The sequence below is a fragment of the Molossus molossus genome, unplaced genomic scaffold, assembly GCF_014108415.1.
Source record: "Molossus molossus isolate mMolMol1 unplaced genomic scaffold, mMolMol1.p scaffold_m16_p_21, whole genome shotgun sequence".
NCBI classification, from domain to species: domain Eukaryota; kingdom Metazoa; phylum Chordata; class Mammalia; order Chiroptera; family Molossidae; genus Molossus; species Molossus molossus.
In genome coordinates, this window is record NW_023425357.1 from 51,407,071 (window position 1) to 51,429,866 (window position 22,796).

The window sequence follows — 22,796 nt, forward strand, 5'->3', positions numbered from 1 at the left end:
TGAGGGCAGGGTCCTCAGGACGCCCTACGCTGTCCACTCCTGTGTGGTGTGGGCTCATTGCTTGGATGAATCCAACTTCTGAGGACTGAATTTCTGCTGCCAGGGAGAAAGATTAGGGCTTCCCTAACAAACAATTTCTATTGTTCCCTTCTGCAGAAGTACTTAGAGCCAGTTTATTTTTATATTTACACCTTATTCGGGCTCCAGGCTGTCCACGTCGCAGCCCTGTACGTAACCAGCTGGCTCCTGAGCGGCACGTGGCTGTCGGGGCTCCTGGCAGCGATCTGGTACGTCGCCAACAGGTGAGCGGGAACCTGTCCCCTGTGTCAGATACAACAACAGCGCATCCCTCGCTTTCCAGCTCAGAGGAGGGCATCTGCCATGTCTGTGTGGGCGTCTCCCCCAGCGAGGTGGGAAGTCCTGTGTTTACATGTTTCAGGCTGAGGAGCAGAATGTTGAATTGCAGGTCATGAGGGTCACTTGTCATGGCCTATTCCATCACAGGCTCACCGTGTGGTCAGTGTTCCTCCAGCCACACACCTCGCCTCTCAGAGATGTTATAGTGTCTTCATTGTCGACCCTGACGGTGTGGCTCCTCATGACGAGCGAAGCGTAAAGCTCTGAGATGCAGGGGACTCGTCACCGTCTAAGTGTCTGTTCTAGACCCCGGAGCACAGTGAAGTCGCTTCTATAAAAATATTCAGAAAACATATTCACGCCCGGCCAGTGTGGTTCAGCGGTTAGAGCATCGGCCTGTGGTCCAGAGAGACCTGGGTTCAGTTCCCGCTAAGGGCGCGTGCCTCAGTTGCAGTTTGTCCCCAGCCCTGGTTGGTCGTGCAGGTGGCAGCCACTCAATGTGTCCCTTTCACGTCGATGTTTCTCTCTCTCTTCCTCTCTCTCCCTCCCGCTCTATCTGAACAAAAAAATGTCCTCGGGTGAGGATTAAAAATATATATATATATATTCAAGCCCGGCCACTGTGGCTCAGTGGTGAGTGTCGGCCCTTCACCAAGAGGTCGCTGGTTCAATTCCCGGTCAGGACACATGCCCAGGTTGTGGGCCCGATCCCTAGTGGGGGGCACACAGGAGGCAGCCAGTTGATGTTCTCTCTCATCGATGTTTCTCTCTCTCCTTCTCCCTTCCTCTCTCTCTCTAATAACAATAAAGAAAAACATTTTTTTATTAAAAGAAAAAAACGTATTCGAGATAGAAAAACTGCCTGACCTACAGTGGCAACACCAGTACTGAGCAGGAGACTCACAAACTCAAACACAAGTTCTAACATTGATTCTATTTCATGATTCTAAACAAATCACTTTCTGTTAAACCACTGAGTAATTACTATATGTCAAGCATTTTGCAAAATGCTTTCATGTGTCCTCTTAACAGCCCTATAGAGGAAACACTGTTATTATCACCGTTCTAGAAATGAGGACATTGAAGCTTGGGTTAACATACAACACTGTCATATACAAGTGTGTGTATATGTGAGAACATGCGCATATAGATGAAGGCATGTGTATATTTATATCGGTATGCACACAGCCAAGTCTTGGTCAGAGTTCAGACATAGGGTGCGAGACAACTATGTTATACTGCCTCTTAACATTTTAATCTAACATGTTATTCCTGCTAAGAGTAAATGAAAGTTTTTTTTTAATATGTTTTTATTGATTTTTATTTTAGAGAGAGGAAGGGAGAGGGGGAGAGAGAACCATTGATGTGAGTGAGAAACATCAATTGGCTGCCTCCTGCACACCCCCACTAGGGATCAAGCCCACATCCTGGGCATGTGCCCTGACCAGGAATTGAAGTGGGACCCCTCAGTCCATGCGACGATGCTCAGTTCACTGAGCCACGCCAGCTGGGCAATAAAAGGTATTTATTGAATGCCTAGTGCGTGGGGATGGTTCTTGGTACCCGGTGCACAAAGATGAAAACTGACCCGTGCTTGTCTTCTAAGGGGTCACATTCTAGGGAGGCAAGGAGCTCATAGAGGTCGGCAGTGACCAGTTCAGGACTCGGGTATAAAGCAGCGCGGAGCACAGGGACCGTGCACTGGGGCAGTGGGAAGCAGGGCGGTCAGCGTGGACACTTGTACTCGAGGCCCAGATTCACCACTGGACTGAGTGTGTGTGGACAGGGTACCTTAACTCTCTCCATGCCGAGTGTGTGTTATGGGGATGACGGTGAGGAGGAGAGGTTATTACCGAGAACCAATAACCAGGAACCTCCGTGTGACGTAGCTGTCACTTGGGGCGTCTGGAGGTAGTCACAGTACAGACGCAGCTGTGGCCACTGTCCCCTTTGCAGAACAGACACGACCAGGGTGGAGTTCACCATCCCCCTACGGGAGAACTGGGCCCTGCCGTTCTTTGCCATTCAGGTCGCAGCAATCACGTATTTCCTGAGGCCGAGCCTGCGGCCTCTGTCCGAGGTAAGTGTCCATCATCCCTCATGTTTTTAACCTGTCTTGTCCAAGCTGAAGAAGTTGTGATGCGCATGGTGTCCGAGTTAGTCCACGACCAACTTTTTAACTTGAGTTCAGTGAAGTCTTCTGAGCTTTCTCCTCTTTTGCAAACGAAAGGGTTTCATTTTTGTTGTTAAAAATGTGCTCTATATAATCTACCCTGAAGGAGTTGCAGCAAATCCCAGACAATTTCTGCAAAACTGTCAGCACCCCTGAGCCATTGCTCTTGCACTGTGATCCGGCTCACCGTTGCCCCCACGCCGGTGCGGTGTCCATGGAGCACGTGCGAGTGCTGACGTGCCAGGGAACCAGAGCCCCGTCTGTGTTCTGTGTCTGATTCCGGAGCTCTGGCTGCTCTCGAACTCCAGTGTGCACGACTTTTTATCACTAGTGACATGTAAATTGCACCGGGTTTTCTTCTCACAGAGGCTGGCCCTGCTCACCATCTTCCTGTCAACATTCATCTTCAGTCTGCTGTGGCAGTTCAATCAGTTCATGATGCTGGTGCAGGCCCTGGGGCTGTTCGTCCTGGACGCCCTGGACATGCTTCCCGCCCCGAAGGTGAGCGCCAAGGGCCACGCAGTCCCGACGGTCTCACTCAGCGCCCTGTCCTAGAAGGGGCAGGTGCCCACTGCCTGACCGGAGCCGAGCTGCCGTCAGCCGAGGGAAGGTGCCATTTCAGGCCTGTGATTCACACAGCCTCTTCCAACCACCTTACGTCTTATTCTGCTCATTGTGTGTTAAATGATGGATTTATTCAGAGTACAAAGTCTAGATCAATTGTCTTTTATAGGAATGACTTAAATTTTAATTTATAAGACAGGTCTTTTATTCATTTATCTTTTCCTTTATTGATTTTGAGAGAGAAGAAGGGAGACAGGGAGAGAGAAATGGAAACATGGATGAGAGAGAACATCAATTGGCCGCCTCCTGCGCACCCCTCACTGGAGATCAGGCCCACAACCTGGGCAGGTGCCCCAACTAGGAATTGAACTGGCGACCTCCTGATGCATGGGTCCATGCTCAACCACTGAGCCACACTGGCCAGGCTATTTTATTTTTTTATTTGAGGCATTTTTGTATGTCCACGTGGGTTGAGTTTTGCTTCTTTCAGTTTTTATTCCATTCAGAGCTGTCGTTGGCGAGAGCTGCTTAGGGCATCTCCATACGTGCCCGTGCCAGTCCCCACAGCAGGGGCAGGTGTGGGCGTCTCGCCTTCCCGACGACCGGCCCCTCGCGAAGGCCGTCCTCCGTGCCGCTCCGTGCCGCTCCCACACAGCTCTCAGTCCCTCAGAACTGGCACACAGATCAGATGAAGCGGTGTCCGACATGGTCCCGAGGTGGGGAAGTTAGGAAGGATGGAAGATGATGAAATCTGGTGGTCGGCTGTGGACAGTTACGGAAGGAATTAGAGGGAACTGAAGACTATACCCTGCGTTCTCCTGTTTCCAGGGTGTGGTTACAGCATTGTCTGCTTCCCTGCTTTATAGTGTCCAGTTTGGCTCCTCTTTAATTAATGTTACAAAAGTTTAAATGTTTTGTAGTTAAAGTTTAAGTAAACGGAAGTCTGTGATTTAGTGTCCTTTTTCAGTGTGCTACACAGAATCGGTGTGTTTTCTGTTGTAACTTGAGATGGCGCTGGCCCCTGGTCACCTGCCTCACTCCGGCTCTCGGGCTCCCCTTTGCAGGCCACGTGGCTGTACGCCATACAGATCGCCGCTTTGCTCCTGGTCTGCGCGCTTCAGTTCTTCAATTCCATGATTCTTGGATCCTTGCTTATCAGTTTTAACCTTTCAGTATTAATTGCAAGAAAACTTCAGGTAGGGGGTGTGTGTGTGTGTGTCTGTAAACTTTAAAGGGTGTGGTTTGTAGGACTTATTCTCATGCAGTAGTCAAAGGAAGACGCATGACAAATCCCACTAGAAAGCAGGGAGGCACCACCGGCTGTTTGGAACTTCGAGGTCAGTGCTCCTGTTTGTCGTTTCTCTGAGGGTCAGAGTCTTAGTTCAGCTCAGGAGTTCACCAGAGGCGCTTATTTGGATGCCATTGATTTAAAGTTGAAACAAAAGAGAGAACAGTTAAACTTTTTTTTTCTTTCATTATTCATTTTAGAGAGAGAGGAAGGGAGACGGGGAGAGAGACAGAAACATGGATGAGAGAGGACATCGATTGGCCGCCTCCTGCACGCCCCACACTGGGGATCAGGCCCACAACCTGGGCATGTGCCCTGACCAGGAATCAAACCAGTGACCTCTTAGTGCAGGGTCGACACTCAACCACGAGCCACACCGACCAGGCAGAACTGTCAAACGTCTGTCCTTACGTGAACTCGAGAGGAAGGGTGTGGTGTGCAGGGCACGCTCTCTACCTCCAGATGGCGGTCGCCTCACACTGCCATTGCCCCAGACCCCGACCTTTGTTACCGACAGTGAGTTAAAATGGACTCTTGAAAATCCAGATAAATACCTTTAGAACTAATGGGACATTTCCTAGGGTACTGTGTTTAAACACATTGACCTGATCTTTTCACTTTATCACCTAATCAGAGCTCCTTACATCTGCATGAGCATCGTAGCTTTTCCTTGATAAGTCCTGAAGCCTGAGCTCTTTCTCCAGAGCGTGAGCACTTGTGTCAAGAAGGTGCTTCGTTTTCCACTTTGGGAAGAATAAACCCTTTTTCTTTTCTTTTCTTTTCTTTTTTCCTCACCTGAGGACATTTTTCCATTTTTTGTTCAAATAGAGTGGGAGGGAGGGAGGGAGGGAGAAACATCGACATGAAAGGGACACATCGAGTGGCTGCCACCCCCACGACCCAACCAGGACTGGGGTCAAACTGCAACCGAGGTACATGCCCTTAGCGGAAACCGAATCCGTGTCTCTCTGGACCACAGGCCGATGCTCTAACCGCTGAGCCAAACTGGCCAGGGCAAACCCTTTTTCTTATTAGTCTTTGGTAAGAGCTGCTATGGACAAACTGTCATGAAGATGGTTAGAAGCAGGCTTTTCGTTGATTCAGAAACATTAGTTCTCCTTCAGGCTTTTAACCTTAATTGTAAGTAAACATCACTCATACTTGAACTCTTTAGATGCTGTCATATTTGATAATCTGTAAAGTTCCCTGAGGAGTATAAGAAAACTAGTGTATATCAAAGAGCACAGCTGACCTTCTTTCATACCCACAGATCTTTCATTTAAGTGGGTGGCAGTCTGTGATTCATGACTTGATGGAGAAATGACCAGAAGATGTGTCACATCAGTGCATCCTGAGCACCTTCTCCAAAGCAGACTTCACACTCTGGTTGCAAAGGTCTTTAAAAAGACTAGGATGTCCTGGCCGGTTTGGCTCAGCGGTTGGAGCGTCGGCCTGCAACCAGAGAGTCCCAGGTTCGGTTCCCGCTAAGGGCTCGTACCAAAAAGAAAAAACATTTTCATGGGATACATTTTCTCATTTTATAAAGTTTCTTATTTAAGGATTCATTTACTTTTAGAAAATTATAAATGTTGAAACAATGTAACCTCATGAACGTTAGTAGATTGTAGTTTTCACATATTTTCTCTATATATTGCATGATCCAATGTTTTAAATCCTTACGTAATCTTAAGTGATTTGAAGTTGAATTAAAATTTAAGAATTAATACTCAACTCTTTTAATTTCTAGAAGAATCTGAAAACTGGAAACTTCCTTAATAGGCTTGGAAAACTATTGTTACATTTATTTGTGGTTTTATGTTTGACGCTTTTTCTCAACAACATGATTAAGGTAGGTTAATAAAATGACATATTTAATTTAGCTTTGCTAAAGAGTCACCAGTTTTACTTTAAACAGTTGGTTTTAACTTGTTTCAGTAGCAGGATTATTTTCTTGATTTTAGTCCTTGCTTTCTATTTATTGTTTAACATGTTCTACCTTGAACTCACCTTTTGAGCTATTAAACTTTTTAGAAGCTCAACTTTAAAAACATTAAACAAGTATTTTTCTCAATTTAAAAAATTCTACTTCTTAGAAATCATTTTCTGCACTATGGAACTTTTTAAAAAGATGGGATGATTTTTATTGGGTTAAGTTGGTAAATAAACTGCTTTACTCTCACAGTCACATGTCTTACTGAGGTGACCTGTCCCCCATGAAAGGCCCGTCTCGGGCCAGGACACGTGAGCACATGGCAGAGTCCTGCACGGGCCAGCAAACCCTCAGCTGTGTCGGCTGCCACAGAAAACCCCTCCTCTCAGGCCTTTGTTACTAAGTCCTTAATCCGCGTGCAGTTCCGTGCCGATCAAAACCTTACTTGAGCAGAGCAGTCAGCATTTCTGAGAACCCGGCGGGGCTGCGCGTTCATCCGTCTCCCTGCTGTAGACACCAGGGTCCTCCCTGGCACGAGCCATGTGAGAGCCACATGCTGGGGCCACTGACTCCCCGAGAATAGCATCTGTTCAGTTGCCCTTGATGTGTTGCCGGTGACCTACAGTGACAATGGCAGGACCTAGAAAATGCAGCCTGTGGGACTCCCTGCTGCTTCTCCTGCGTGGGAGAAACTCCTGCGCCTCAGATCAGCTCACTGGGGTCTCCTTGAGCATCTGTGTGTGCTGGTCTCATGTGGATCACGCTGCGGGTGTGAGCCTCGTCACACATCTCTGCGTGTGTTCTCTGCACCCACCTCACTTCTTGACTTGCCTCACGTTCCTTCTGTCCTCATCCCTTCATCTGATACAATGTGTTCTCCGTTTGTGTTGTGTGGAGTGTTGTGAGTCATACATCAAAACTGAAACTGCACATTGAAGTTCTAGTCACTGACGATAAACACGCATCTGTCCACTCACCCGAGTGTGGCTATGTCTCGACGTGTCCGCGTGGCAGGTCCTCAGAAACCCGCAGCCACACAGGCCCTGGGCTGGGCACTCCTGAGGCTGCAGGTTGTCAGAGACAGACCCCGTGGGCTCCAGCCACCTCCCTCTCCCTGAAGCCAGAGAAGCTCGTCTTTGTCTGCTTTTCATGTTGAACTTGCCCATAAGATTCTGTTTGACAAAATGATTCTGCTGGGAATAAAGGGGGGTGCGCAGCTTCTGAGTCCCTGCCCCAGGACCACTGGGAGCACGTGCGGCCACCTGCCCGGTGCTGTGAGCTGGGCACTGAGCCTGCAGGGTGGGCGCGGGGCCTGGGCACTGATGTGTCTCCGTGCTGTCCCAACAGAGAGCTCTCAGCCTGAAGTCGGATGAGCACATATTTAAGTTTCTGAAGGCAAAATCTGGATTCGGGGCAACAAGGTATGACCGAGTTTTAAATCTGTTTGTTTAACTTTTTCTTTAATAAGTAAAATTCATGTTTACTTTTTACATTAAATCAGCAAAGACTGAAAAACTTATGTGCCTGCAGCATTCATTTCAGGCTCATTTTGAGGAAAAATGTGTTGTTCACTGATACTGAATTTAGCCTGTGGTTTCGTGTCCCCAGAGACTTCGATGCGAACCTGTACCTGTGTGAAGAAGCATTTGGCCTTCTGCCCTGGAACACGTTTGGGAGGCTCTCGGATACCCTGCTTCTCCACGCTTACGTGTTTGTCCTGCTGGTCACAGTGACGGCAGCACTGGCTGTCGCCCTCCGTAACCTCAGGTGCGATGGGCTCTGGAAACCCAGCGCTGCGCCTCTGCAGACAGTCTGTGTGCCGGGAAGTTGCTTGGCTGGAAGGGAAAGTGTGGGCCGGAACCAAGTGCAGTGTCAGCTTACCCGGGGCGTCCGGGGGTGGGTCCACCTCGTGCAGAAGCCAGAGTTGGGGCTGCAGCATGTGATGGTCCAGTGGGGACCAGCACCAGTGGGCAAATCACCTCAGCGCATCATTTTCACTTTCTCGGGAATCCGGGGTGTGGACAAGGATTTCTGGGAGATCTGAACTCTGGTTCATAGCATCACACACCCAAGTGTGAGGCTCGCAGAGAGGTTCAGGCCCTTAGAAAAGCATCACTTTATCTTAAAGTGGGGCCTTTGTTGCTTCCTCCCCCGCCCACCCACCACGGCCACACCCACTCTGCACACCTAGGTGGAGACAGGCTGACAGGCTGCTTCCCGCTGCGCTCGGAGCTCAGCCTCTAGATCAGTGCACATGTGCAGGGAGCATGGATAAGTCGGCGTGTCCCCACGGGGACTGTAGGGCGGTGCATTTTCTTCATCCAGTAAATGGACTTATGGGGTGGGGGGATCTCACTGAAGATCGCTGGAGAGGCCTTGATGAAAGGCCGTGGGAAGACTCAGGTCCCGGGTCAAGGAAACCCCCTGAGAAAGGCCCGTGGTCTCAGGACTGCTGGCTGGCGGGTGCGGTCACTGCGGGCTGACGCTCATCCACGGAGGGACTGAGTTATGAGGTGATGGTGCGTTTTCACTTCTTATTTATAAAAACTTGAAAAATACTAGTAACTTGTAAACCATCTTTCAAGCTCTCTTAGTTTCAGTGATTCAAAAGGGTTTTTTTGCTCTTCTCAGGTAAAGGGTTGATGCACTTCAAATGTTTACTTAAAATGAAATGCGTTAGTTACATTTTAGTTATTCTAATAATGCGCCTCATAAACAAATGTAAATCATCAGTGGTAGTGCTTAGGTTTTATCTCAGGGAAGTAATACCTTTCTAAATATACGAAAGCACAAGTTTATTGTATCTAAAAAAGATTTGACTAATTAAACTTCTGGATCCAGTTTGTCCAGTGCTTCTCCCGCCCAGCCACCCCTGGGGCAGACGGGGAAGGGCACGGTCAGCCTGGGAGCAGACGCCGCCTACAGCCTGGCGCACACCGTCGTGTTCGGGGCCTTGGCGCTGAGCACAATGAGGTATCTCTGCCTTACCTGTGGTGTGTTCTGTTCACCTTCCGCCGGCCTCATTCAGTGATCCCATCGTGTCACGTTCCCGTCAGGTGTCCTTGTTACTGTCTCCTCCCAGAGCAAACCCAGCCCAGCACGGCCCGTTTCAACTCCTGTGCCTGTTCTCAGAGGCAGGGCCGCAAACAGCTAGCCCGTGGCAGCCGTTTCTGCCCGGTTTGCAGGATGTGAGCACAGGCTGTCTCAGGCTGACCTCTGCCCCTTGTCCTCACAGAATGAAGTACCTGTGGACGCCACATGTGTGCGTGTTTGCAGCTTCCGGCCTGTGCAGCCCTGAAGTGTGGGGGCTACTTCTGAAGGTCACCCGTCTTTATAGCCCAGCCAGGGTCAGTGCGTCCTCCACACCACCTTCATGACTGCGTGTTTCTCTCGTACCAATGCTGTTGTTTTGTTTTGTTTTCCTTTACTGATTTTAGTGAGAGAGGAAGGGAGAGGGAGAGAGAAACATCCATGAGAGATCATCGATTGGCCGCCTCCTGCACGCCCCACACTGGGAATCGGGCCCAAAACCTGGGCTTGTGCCTTGACCAGGAATCGAACCAGCGACCTCTTGGTGCAGGGTCAGCGCTCAATCACTGAGCCACACTGGCCAAACCCAATGTTGTTTTATTTAGTAGTTGTCTGTCCATCAGTCTGATGAAATGAATACCGAAATTTGAAGCGAAAAGTAGGTGATGGACACATTATAATTTTATAGGGAATTTTTTTATTTTATTTTTTAATTATTTCTTTTTTCCCAGACCATACATTAAATATGCTCATTATACAGACTTTGGAAATAATTGAAAAGCACAAAAAGAAAAATTAAAAATCACCGATAATCCCATTGTCCAGAGTTATCACTACTGCAGCTACAGTGTGTTACCCTAAAAGTCACGGTCCGTGAGTGCCTGGTCATGCTTACTAGCCTGCAGGTGCGGCCCTGAGCTGTCTGCCCTCCGGCATCACGGGGGACAGCACGGTAGAGGCCACAGCATCCAGACCCTGGCGTTGACGCGGTTGCTTCGCATGTTGGAGACTCCACTCAGCTCCCTCAAATTATATTTCTGTTGTTTAAAAAAGTCATGTTTACAAAGCAAAACTCTTGAGGCAAAAGTGCTCAAAATATTTGTAATCTGAATGATGTCTTCTTTGCGTAGATGTGTGTGATGCGGTACGCAGTTCCGATGCTAACACTCTCCTACCTGTGCTGCAAGGTAAGACCGCGCTTCCTCGCTCTCGGCCTAGCTGTGGAGCCGAACAAGCGCTTTGACTAGTTTTTCCGGGGTGTTTATTGGCAAACACTAGACTGTGGAGGTTATAAATATTTCTGTGGTCTCTGTGGCCAGTTGGCTATGAGGAAGGCTGACCCGGTTCCCAAAGAGTAGTTATGAAGTAAAAACAGCAGCAATAGCGGCAGTTTAATCATTCTCATTAGTTTTGGTTTTGACTTACTATTCAGCTGATGCAAATTCTGAAAGTAGAGATGTTTGCAGACCTATCGTGAGGTGAATACGGTAGGAGAACTGTGTCCCCTGTTATCTGCTCTCTGGAAGGTGACCCCGGCCCGGATGTGGCGTTGGGTCGGTCACTTTGAGGGGCTGGCCTTGCCGGCCTGGTGGTTTTGGAGGAAATAGGGGTGCTCTCCATGTTCTCGTGGACTGACTGACGAAACAGACAGATTGTGCTCGAGTCTGAGACCTCCCATTGAGAAATGCCCGTCGTTGGTCAGCCGACGACTGTCACACTGTCACATCTGATGTCAAGAGACTCGAATTACCACCTGGGCAGGTAACCCAGCCTGTCTTATCCAGGTGAACTCTCCGCCTCTCTTTTAAATAGAATCTTACGTAGTTTATAAGTTTAGATGATTTTCTTTGAATTTTGTTTTAATGTGACTGGGTTTTAAACTGTCCGTGTGAGCCCTGGTCTGGCAGTGACTCACAGGGACTGGCCCGGGGTTGGGGTAGCAGCTCCGCTCACGTCCCTTTGCTCGCTTGCACACGAGGTTTTATTTGAGCAAAGCATTTAGGCTAAAAATAACCGTTAGATGGTCACCATGTTGGGTGACTCTGTGTAAATACTTGAAACACCGTGTCCTGCCCTGTCCTGTCCATCCACACGTCTGCTGTCACAGGCAGGCCCTGTGCTAGCTCCAGACACGGGAACTGTGGAGCTGGACTGTCCCACCCGCCGCTGGGGAGTCCACACTCGTTCATACACGAGACTTCTTACAGCATCCGAGATGCAACAGCTACGATGAGGCAGACGCAGCCTCAGTGATGAGCGAGGTGACCTGCAGTCAGATCCTCCGCACAGGAAGCCCCAGCGCACCCCGTCCTCACCTCACCACTACGAGTGCACACCCAGACCCCGCCCCGCTGTCCCGGCTGAGGTCTCTGCTGTCTCAGCCACTCACTTCACATTTTGCTGATTTTTTTTTTTAAGCTGTTTGGGGCCTTAAGTTTCCTGTTCTTTTTTTCACTTGATCTGAGCGAAAGAGAGAAGGGAGAGATGTCGATTTGTTGCCCCAATATGCCAGGGTTGGGGGCTGACCCCCGGTCAGGGCACATACAGGAATCAGCAGTGAGTGCATGAGAATGTGGACACAGGTTGATGCTACCCTTTCTCTCTCTCAAAATGAACACATTCAAAAATAAGTGAGATCGCTTTTAAATAAAGAAAGTAGACTAGCTATTCCAGCTTCTCCACGCGGGTGCACATAAAGTCACAAAGGAGAGAGAGGTGTTGTGCATTAGTGGTCACCCCAAAACAGGCTTGTTTCCCAGCTGTCAAACAGATTTATCTGTGATACAAACTCATATTTCAAAGCCTGATTTGAGTTTCACATTCAATTGTAATGAAGATTTCAAAGTTTCTTGTTCATAATACTAATTTTGCTGTGTGTCTTTTTAAGATAATTCTCTTTATTTTTATTTATTTATTTTTGTTATCCTCACCCGAGGACATTTTTGCATTTATCTTCAGATAGAGAGGGAGGGAGGGAGAGAGGGAAGGAGAGAGAGAGAGAAACATCAACATGAGAGAGACACATCGAGGGGTCGCCACCCACACGACCCCAACCAGGGCCGGGAACAAACTGCAACCGAGGTACATGCCCTTAGCGGGAACCACACCTGGGTACGTGCCCTTAGCGGGGACTCTCCGGACCACGGGCCGATGCTCTAACCTCTGAGCCAAACCAGCCAGGGCAAGATAATCCTCTTTAAAAGAGAAAAGCATTTATTAGTTTCCACTCTAAATTGAAGAGTTTAATAATATTCTTACCTCGTGTAGATTAACGTTTGGATTGCTCTAACCCCGTATATACTACTGCTGATCATTTAGAAACAACATTTTGTTAATTCAACACTTATTTTCCTATTGGTTAATGATTTTAACATTTTCAGAATTAATAACAGCAACTTTCAAACTAGAGAAATGTGTGATATCCATTGAATTCACAGCTTTAAAAATGTTTTATAGCAAAAGAATTAGAACGTATTGTTAAAAAGTTTGTTTCTATTGATTATCAAACTCCTAGGGATCGTGGATAGCTGAAGTATTGCAAAAGCATCATTTGATCAGGGTCTCTTCTGGAACCCAGAACTGGCACCAACACTCGGTGGCCCACCTTCACCAGGAGACGAGGTGAATGAGCAGTAGAAATGGCCTCAGACGAGAGGACAAGATAGGAAGGGACTGGGACAGCGCGGCCGGCGTGGCCCTGGTCACCCACACCCAGGAAGCAGGGGCGCCTTTTCCCTGGCCTTCCGTCCCGTCAGGAAGTGAGTCTCGCTCTCACCAGACGGAGACGACAGAGTCTCTCGGGCAGCTGCCCTTTGCTAAGCCTTTGGCATGTGACCTGCTAGAGTGAGACAGGTGCGTCCTGTTGGAGGGCAGGGTCTCCGAGCTGGAGGCGTGAGTGTGGTGCTCAGACGTACCCCTCGGTCTGCGGAGCCCTGTTTCAGATGCTGCTCCCGCCATGGTGCCTGTAACTACAGTAATGTGAAACCACTGTCCAGATGTCTAGGACAAAGACATGACACGTGCCCTGGCCGGTTTGGCTCAGCGGTTAGAGCGTCGACCTGCGGTCCAGAGAGACCCAGGTTCGGTTCCCGCTAAAAGCACGAACCTCGGTTGCAGTTTGTCCCCGGCCCTGGTTGTCTTGTGCAGGGTTGTCTTGTGCAGGTGGCAGCCACTCGATGTGTCCCTTTCATGTCGATGTTTCTCTCTCTTTGTCTTCCTCTCTCTCCCTCCCACTCTCTCTGAACAAAAAAATGGAGGAATGTCCTCAGGATAAAAAAAAAAAATATGACACATTCTCACTACAAGTAGGAGAAGGAGCTGGATTGGGAGGCAGGGCTGTGCTGACTCTGAACCGAGGTCCGCAGGTCCTGCCAGGGGAGCGACAGAGTGAAGGTGCCCCTGCGGCATCTGCCCCCAGGCGCCGGGAGAACAGAGCAGCTCCCACGCTGTCTGCAGCGCGGGGCGCCCGCACCAAGGGCAGGTCGGTGTAGTCGCGTCTCTAGTCTGCCCTGAACTTTCCCATGGTGGTTGCTTCTCATCTCCCAACTAACGTTTGATGAGATTTCAGCAACACACACCATGGCATTTTTATCGAGTGAAATAAGAATTCATTCTAAAAAGTCGACAACACTTATAGTCATAATTAGCTTGGGTGCAGTTGATTTTGGACACATCTCAGACGTCAGCGACTTGGGCAGCAGGAGGGTGAGGCAGTGCCCACGTCCCCGTTGCTGCGGCCCAGCTCGCGAGCGCACGCAGTCCCTGCTCTCACCGTTCCACAGTGGCAGCTGCGGGTGGATTTTGGTTGGTTGGTTGTGTTTTTGGCTGTAGTTGTGGCCAGGAGTGATGGATGAGCTGTCGGAGCTGAGGGAGTTCTACGACCCAGACACAGTGGAGCTGATGCACTGGATCAGGTAAGAGGGCCGTTGGTCCAGCCCGCTGCGCCGCCCCACCCCCACCCTGCCGTCTCCTCGATCCGGGGTCTCGCCCCAAGTGCAGGTCACTGGACACCCTCCGGTTTGTTTTCCGCTTTTGGCTGAGTCCAGAGGTGAGGATGCATTCATTCTCAAGTTTGTCCTTAAAACTCTGCGTTTGGAAATCTTTTTTTTTTTAATCCTCACCCGAAGACATTATTTTCCAATTTTTGTTCAGATAGAGTGGGAGGGAGAGAGAGAGAAACATCGACGTGAAAGGGACACATCGAGTGGCTGCCTCCCGCACGACCCCACCAGGGCCGGGGACAAACTAACCGAGGTACATGCCCTTAGCAGGAACCGAACCCCGTCTCTCTGGACCACAGGCCGACGCTCTAACCGCTGAACCAAACCGGCCAGGGCTAGAAATTTTTTCTTTTATTCAAGAACTGCTCTCTGCAGCACAGCCGGTGAAGGGGGGACCCCCATGGGGAGGGAGCTGCGGGGAGACTGTCGGACCTGAGTTGGGGGCTCTGCCCTCGGCCGGTGTGTTTTCACCACTGTTCCTCTCGCACCCCGGGAGGCTCTCAAGGAGCCTTCACATGGAGCCACGGGCTCGGGCCCATGCGTGGTGGCGAGGTCCAGAGAGCCTGGGGAACACCAGGGCTGCTGCGGCCGCGCACTGCTCCCGGCCACGTGGGCTCCCGGCCACGTGGGCTCCCGGCCACGTGGGCTCCCAGCCCCCAGCCCCTCGGCCTTCAGCGCCAGAGCCTGGCACACCCTGCCTCCTGCCAGCAGGATCGCGTTCTGCCCAGAGCGGCGCCCGCCAAGCCCGCCAGGTGGTCTGCGCCGTGCTGCCCATCGACTCCACTGGGAGATGTTAGAGGCTCTAACCGGTTTTAGTTGAGAAACTTTTTAGGGTTCTAATTTTTAGTGATAGAGAAGATTGTTTTTAATGCTTTTCTGCCTTTAGTTCCTTAGAGATCTAAATTTAAGTATAAAACCAAGGATACTTCAGGACTAAATTTTTCGTTGACCTGCAAGGACATTTGGTTGACTCCAGCCCCGGCTCTTCTCTGGAGAGCCAGGTCAGTTCAGCCAGCCCCACGCCCACCCGGCCGAGCCCTGCGTGTGTGCGTCTTTGCCGCTTTGCTGAGAGTGTCTCCTGGATGCAAAGGTTAAACCCCTGTGTTCTGACCCTCTTTCACCAGGACCCAGGGGGCACTGCCTACGTCTGACAAGCCCTCAGAAAGCACTTACCCAGCCAGGCCAGGGGGCTGTCCCTTCTCCCTCTGTGTCCTCAGAGTGTTTGCTCTCTGGTTCCTGGGGTCCCTCTTTGACAGGAGCAGTTCAGTTAGACCCATAGGTCTGAGTGCTTTGAGGTGTGACATTTTAACTCTGGCTTTGGGAGTTTCACTAGAAATCATCTCTTCCCGGGACGAAGCCTACATGTGCAGTATTTCTCAGTGTGTCGAGACAAAGAAAACGGACAACTTCCTTTGCACGTAATCAAACAGAAAGAATTGTTCTATGTATTTTAAATACGAGGTGGGTTAAGTTCAGGCCTTAAATGCCTATAAGTCACTTTATATTTAATGAATCACTTTGTAGTATTTACATAATTCTATAAATCTTTAAAGTGTAGATAAAGCAAGTGTAAACACATAATGCTCAGTTTACTGATTAGTTCAACCGTAATTAACTTGTTGAGGCTTAGAGCTTTAAAAATAAATGAGCATATTTGTTCACAATGCCGTCAGGTCATTTTGGAATGACATTTAAATTATATAATGTAAATCCACTTGACCTGTGAGTCCTCGTCATTATTTAGTGACAGTCCTTACGGAATAAATCATTTGCAGGTTGGGCACCCTGCTATGGAACTTGACAGAGAGCCATAGAAACAAATTACCCTTCTATTTTATACATCATTTGTTCAAACATTGGTAAAATTGCTTTTCCCTCTAATAGAGAAGTGTCATTCGGTGGTTAAGAGCATGGCAGCTGGTGCAGACACAGACCACAGGCTGTAGCAGCAAACAGGTCTGTGGAGAGGAGCCAGCCTGCGTCTGTCTGTCCAGCTGTGCTTTTACGTGGCGGACAGAGTCCCTTCTCCTGTGCCGCGCACCTTCCCACAGAAAACGCAAAATGCAGTGACTCTGGCTCTGAGGTTCAGGAAATGTGTGTGTCTTGTTTGTTGTAACTTTGCGCTTGCCTTACGGCTAAACTGCGCCTCCCCCTTCTCATTAAACCTTGTTCCCCTGACCACGCGGCACAAGTGTCCAGAGCTCCCTGAAATTGCTGGTTCCAGGGACGGAGCGAGCACCTACCCGTGTGTCGCTAGGTCTGCTCGTCAGAGTGGTCGGCCTCTCTGCTGCACCAGGCCCCTTAGAGCTTCCTCTGGGCCCTCCCAGGCTCAGGCGGCGGGTCCTCCCCCAAGCACTCGCAGGAGGCCTAGCGCTCTCTCCACTGGGGTTTGAGGGGCTGAGAATGCACTGCAGGGAAGAACATCTTGAACGTTTCCAAAGCGAGTTATTTGTGGATGTCACCACAGGAGGTGTAGGGTGTCTTGCTCAGTGACACCAGGGCCTGCTGGGTGGCGTCTGTGCTGTCGCCCGGCAGTCAGTGGGAGTGACGGAGATCCTCAGGGCTCCTTTCATGCCCTTCTCCACCCTGGGGGCCGCCTGCTCCAGCGTCTGCAGGGCTCAGGGATCCCGGCGAGAACTCCGGCGCGCACCCGGGCGGCACGGCCTCTGCCCTCACGTTGAAGGGCAGGTCTGTGCTGAAGGAAGTGCAGAGCAGGTCGTGTCTCCCAGTCTCCTCACCCCCTGCGGGTCGCTCCAGGCTCCCAAGGGGAGGGAATGGAGTCAGATACTAAGACTCTTCGTTTCAGGGAGGGGGAAGGAAAAGGCTTCGCAGGGATCCCCATCCCCTGTGGGCGGCAGAGACGCGCACCGTGGTGTCTGGAAAGCCGCTGGCAGTGGGGGCTGGGGCCTGTCGTTCCGGGGTGCGCACAGCTCTCCTGACCAGGACAGGAGCACAGGGACTGAGACGTGTCTCCACATGAGGTGCTGTGCCTGCTCGCAGAGTCTCTGCCACATTTTGTTTTGTTTTAACTACTGTTTTTCTAAAAAGTAATTGAGAGTGGTCTCGGGTTGCCTTGCTTGTTTTAAACACACCCTTGGGCTTGCCCTGGCTGCAGGCTGGGCTGTTTCGCTATAGGCAGCTCTTCAGCTACATTCACACAAAAAGCAGTGGCAGCATTTTGACATTTTGAGTTCTCTTCTGCTGGATTCTGCCCCTGTGGACCAAGAGCGGGGAGGATCCTATGGGTTCAGCCTGGAAGACTCAGACCCGAGACGGTTCGGGTAGAGCAGACCCATCCGTGAGAGGGTTCCCAAGCAAAACGTGCAAACAATTTGTAAAATAGTTTCATGCACATTAGTCTCAGTCAACCTCTGCGCTGCTTCCGACTTCAGGCACTTGCTGCCCAAGCAGGTGGCCCTGAGACCCGCCAGGTCCTGTCTGCGCTGTCTGTGGGGAGCCCAGGTGGGCTAGCTGGGACTCTTGCTCTTTCAGCACCCACACCCCGGGGACGGCCGTGTTCGCTGGCAGCATGCAGCTGCTGGCCGGAGTCAAGCTGTGCACGGGCAGGACCCTCACCAACCACCCCCACTATGAGGACAGCAACCTGCGGGCACGGACCAAGGCGGTAAGGGCCGCTCTGCCTGGTCTGGCTTCGGGGGCAGCTGTGAGCTTCGCCTGCTCTTGGTCTGGGAGGGTGTCGGGGTGGGGGAGCTGGATGTTCAGGGCCGAGACCCCACCCCGTGGGAGGTGGCAGCACCCCTGGAAGTAGTGGTCCTCCGCCTACCCGGCCCGCCTTGCTCCGAAGGTCTACCAGATCTACGCAAAGCGGCCTCCGGAGGATGTGCACGCCCTGCTGCGAGCCCTGGGCACCGACTACGTCATCCTCGAGGACAGCATCTGTCACGAGCGCCGGCACCCGCGGGGCTGCCGGCTCCGCGACCTGCTCGACGTGGCCAACGGACACGTGAGCACAGGGCCCCGGGCTGGGCCCACAGGGACAGCCCCTGAGTCGGCACCGTCTTCAGGGGTCCTGCCGACGGGGTGGGGGGGCGTAGTGCTGACAGCACCTGTCTGCAGCTGGGCAGGAGGCTGTGCCCCCCACGCCTGCTGTCCCTGCTCTCCCCTGGGCCCTGCCCCCTGAGCACAGGTGGTCTCTGGCGCCCAGCGTGACTCAGCAGGAAAACATAACCCTCAGCCTAAAACTCTCGACTGTACAATGTTCAGGATTCAGCCCAGCCGGTGACTGAGCGTCGACCCTGCACCAAGAGGTTGCTGGTTCGATTCCCAGTCAGGGCACATGCCCAGGTTGTGGGCCCGATCCCCAGTGGGGGGCGTGCAGGAGGCGGCCAATCCATGTTCTCTCTCCCTCTCCCTTCCTCTCTCTCTAAAAATTAATAAAGAAAAAAAAAACTTTTTAAAGAATAAAAGTTCAAGATTCAGAAAGCTTAAGAGCTAACTTCTTGGCAAAGTTCAAGTGCACCGCACATTATCCTGACCCGTAGCCACCGTGCTGACATTGGATCCCAGAACCTACTCACCTCGTCACTGTGAGTTTGTCCCTCACCATCCCGGCGTGTCACCTGACTGGCCCACGGTCATTCGCGCACCTTAAATGCCTACAGCTTGACTTGTCCATGTCAGTGACGCTGGGAGAAAGGACTTCTGCCCAAGCTGTTCGTACCCACCTTGAATTCAGCGAGTCAGGAAGCCCAGACTTGCATTTGAGTTTTGCTCCGTGTGTAGCGTGTTTTCACTAGTCCAATGAGCTGCAGGTTTTCTTGGATTGCGTAGTGAGAGGACAGTGGCCACTCCCTAGGACAGGGACATGCTCAGTTCCAGCCGTGCCACCAGGGGCGGTCCCTGTGCCCACATTTGCCTTGGCCCCAGCTCCCACCTTGGGGGTGGGGTGACCCCCAAGTAGCCAGTGACATTAAATCATATCACTTAAGTTCACTCAAGAAACCCATCACCTGCCCCTACTTGTGTTGTCTCTTACAAATGTGATTTCTTTTGAATTTTTTTTCTTTTTATTGATTTTAGAGAGAGAGGAAGGGAGACAGAGAGAGAGAGAGAAACATCGATGAGAGAGAACATCAATTAGCTGCCTCCTGCATGCCCCCAACTGGGGATCAGGCCCACAACCTGGGTATGTGTTCTGACCGGGAATCGACCCGGTGACCACTTGGTGCAGGGTCAACGCTCAACCACTGAGCCACCCCAGCTGGGCTAAATGTGATTTCTTTAACCAAATTACACTTGGCTTTGTTTTGGCTTTAGATGATGGATGGCCCGGGAGAGAATGATCCAGACTTGAAGCTGGCAGGCCACCCTCGCTTCTGCGAGGAGATCAAGAGGGACCTGCCTCCCTACACAGCCCTCTTCACCCGAGTGTTCCGGAACAAGACGTTCCACGTCTACAAGCTGGCCCGCGACAGGCACCCAGCTGCCCGTGAGCCTCCACCTTTGACGTGAGACTCGGTGTCTCAGTAGAGAGCATTTCTTGTGTGATTAGGTAGCTCGAACCTCAATGCTGTGATCTGAGTAAGTTCTGCAGATGTTTACACAACTGTCCCGGCCTCTGGAGTGTCTTAGACCAGCTTAATTCTTCTTCCTCTGTCCTTCGAATGTTCTCTGTCCTAAATGTCGTCGACTTCCTAGGGGGTCCAGGGTTCCGTGGCAGGAAGCAGTGTGTGCCCGTCAGTGGCCTGAACAGCCACGTGTCCTGTGGGAAACCCACAGCCTGTCCAGGGTTTGAAGCCCCTTGACCCTCCAGTTGACTTAGACAGTGCTGGTGGAGATGTGCTGAGGAGGTGCATAATTAAACCATTGAATATTATCTCACTAGTGAAGGCCAATCAGTGGCTTTTTAAAAGCTCTTTATTGTCCTATTTCACCTAAAAAATTTATAATGTTTTCAAATTACCATGCTTTTACTATTTCAGAAAAATCATGTTAGGTCTTTGTAACTGAAACGTTTTGTTGTGCTCTGCCTGAAATGTAACGTGTAGCGTGTGTCACGTGTGTGCACATGCACACGTGTGTGCGTGTCAGTGCTGGGCACAGAAATGTTTCAGGTTCGTGTTGTAAGTCTTCACAGGAGCAAATATGTATGTTCCTACTGTTCAGTGTCATTATTTTAAAACCTGCTGATACTACGTAACCTATCCTGCAAGAAAGATAACTTTTCTTTCTTGTTTAGATTTACTGGGTTTGCAAAGTTTTGTAGACGTTTTGTTTTTAGCCTTTGTATTTTTTATGGCCTAGAACCTTGCAAAGTCTGAGTATTTTTTAAATATTGCATCTTAACTAATCCACTAATACAGTGATTTTGGCAGAGAGCATTTTCCTGCCAAGTCTGACTTGGCCTCCAGGCTCACTGTGAGGGCCCTGCTGGCGGGACTGTTTCTCCCCGAACAGCAACCAAGTGCCTCGAAGTCCTGCCTACTCGTGAGCAACCAGGGCTGTGCACCTGCTCCGGGAGGTCTGGTGATTGCTTTTATCATTCCAGTCTACCAGTGGAGACATGTAAAAGTTACTGATAAAAGCATACTGTGCATTTAATTAAATCACGATGGCTGACGACATGGACTTTCTCCCCTGTTCCTGATGGTTGGAAGTGACCCTGTGTCTCCTTGCAGTTGTGTGAAGTGAATCACCAGGCCTCCGGGTGTGTCTCGTGTACAAGCCGCCTGTCTGGCACATTCTGAAAGAAGTGGCCCACGGGCACGGTGACCGAGGGTACTCAGCTCTCATCAAGACGTGTTTAAGTGAAATTGGACAGCTGGGGTATTTGCGTTTGCAGTGACCCTCCTGAGCTAACCTTCTGTGACCTGGGAAGGGTGGGGACCTGGGCAGCTGCAGTGATGAGGGCTGGGCACGTGGACGAGCCTGAGGGCCGAGTGGCCGGCAGCCCTCGCCGGCACCTGGCTCTGAGGCACAGGTTGGTGGACTGTGGGTTCATGTTTTAAATCCTGTTAACATTCTGAGATGTATTTCAATTTACTTTAAATGTTCCTGTGTGTTCATCAAAGCATCTGGGTACGTGGAGTCCGGAGCATGTACGTAAGCTGAGGCCGTCCTCACCGGTGGATGGGTCCCTGAGCTCTCCTGCTGGGCTGGGGCTGTGGCCCCGAGAGCCTGCAGACGTCCACACACCTCTCCAGGTCCCCTGAGCCGTGTAGACTCTCTGTGCTCATCAAGTGCCCTGTGGAGCCTCTTCCCGAGCACCTGGGGGAGGAGAGCAGTGAGCAGCTGCCTGGCCGGAGCCCCCCCGTGCGTCTCGGGGGCTGCGGTCGCTTGTTGACAACCGCGAGGGGCTGTCCTTAGGGTCAGAACCACACTCAGCGAGCGTCCAGAGAGCCTCTCGGGGCAGGAAGTGCTCTTACCTCCACTGTTGTGGCGCACCCGCCCCCGGACACCGCAGGGCTGCCCTCCCTCGGGACTGTGCCCACAGTCCTCTGCGACACCTTCTCTCTGGGCACATTCCCGCGAGCCGGGGGACATGGGGTAAAACCAACAGTTGCTTCTGGAAAAATCAACATGAATGATTTGATTTGATTTGATCTGATTTGATTTGATTTGATAAAGGCTGAGATGCTCATAAAAATAGCTTTTAAATTGGGTGTGGTTGAGAAAATTATAAAATATTGAGAAAACAAAATTCAAGAGACTCTCTGAGCTTCTATTGCTTCATAGATTTATTTAAGTACCCATTACACTTTTTTAAAATCTAGACTGACCAGGAGGTATTAAAATGTACCCAGTCATAGTAGTGGTATGATGTATACTCGGGAGCTATAGTCGGGACCCCATGCAAGAGAGTCCAACACAAGCATGGTGTGTATTTAGGGTTAGGGTCCCTACTGGAACCCTTACTTCACCAAACAGCCGACCACTGGTCCCGGAGGCTATAGGAGGGTCCCCTAGAGTTGAAAAATTCTAGTCACTTCTTTTTTTTTTTTTTCTTTATTGATTTTAGAGAAAGGAAGGGAGAGAAAGATAGAAACATCGATGAGAGAGAACATCGATTGGCCGCCTCCTCCATGCCCCCCACTGGGGATGGGCCCACAACCTGGGCATGTGCCCTGACCGGGAATCGAACCGGCGTCCTCTTGGTGCAGGGTCGACGCTCAACCACTGAGCCACACCAGCCAGGCCCAGTCACTTCTTTTACAGACTTTTTTAAAAGGGAATTTATTGCAGATATAGCAGCCAGGAGCAAAATTGGGTATTCCCCAGGCCATTCGCTGTCCACTTGAAAATGGTCTTACTCTTGGTGACATCCGCGGGGGTGGGGTGGGATGTGTTGGGTGAGCGACCAGATGGCAGGCGCGGATGAGACACTGCGGCATTCCACGTGAACTTTGTCTATGACATAAAAACTTGAGCTCATCTTTGGCCAAAACCTACTTGAATTGATATAATATTCCATTTTTTAAACTTGGAATTTTTAGG

At 50.7% G+C, this 22,796-nt stretch overlaps 1 protein-coding gene across 8 annotated transcripts in view; it reads left to right on the forward strand.

Moving 5' to 3' along the window:
• Positions 1–22,321, forward strand: part of DPY19L3 (dpy-19 like C-mannosyltransferase 3) — a 35,338-nt gene extending 13,017 nt beyond the window's left edge. For 3 of the 8 annotated variants that reach the window (XM_036274448.1, XM_036274452.1, XM_036274453.1), the window contains 14 exons: positions 157–302; positions 2,314–2,437; positions 2,897–3,031; positions 4,159–4,290; positions 6,130–6,231; positions 7,660–7,733; positions 7,921–8,079; positions 9,154–9,285; positions 9,548–9,659; positions 10,473–10,529; positions 14,173–14,255; positions 17,835–17,967; positions 18,148–18,306; positions 19,620–22,321. In XM_036274448.1, the coding sequence (XP_036130341.1) occupies positions 157–302; positions 2,314–2,437; positions 2,897–3,031; positions 4,159–4,290; positions 6,130–6,231; positions 7,660–7,733; positions 7,921–8,079; positions 9,154–9,285; positions 9,548–9,659; positions 10,473–10,529; positions 14,173–14,255; positions 17,835–17,967; positions 18,148–18,306; positions 19,620–19,814 (1,743 nt within the window). In that variant the 3' untranslated portion in view covers positions 19,815–22,321. Of the gene's footprint in view, positions 1–156; positions 303–2,313; positions 2,438–2,896; positions 3,032–4,158; positions 4,291–6,129; positions 6,232–7,659; positions 7,734–7,920; positions 8,080–9,153; positions 9,286–9,547; positions 9,660–10,472; positions 10,530–14,172; positions 14,256–15,675; positions 15,804–17,834; positions 17,968–18,147; positions 18,307–19,619 lie in introns of those variants that run through there. The other 5 variants (XR_004961104.1, XM_036274449.1, XM_036274450.1 and 2 more) reach the window with 5 other exon arrangements.
• The last annotated feature ends 475 nt before the right edge of the window (positions 22,322–22,796 follow it).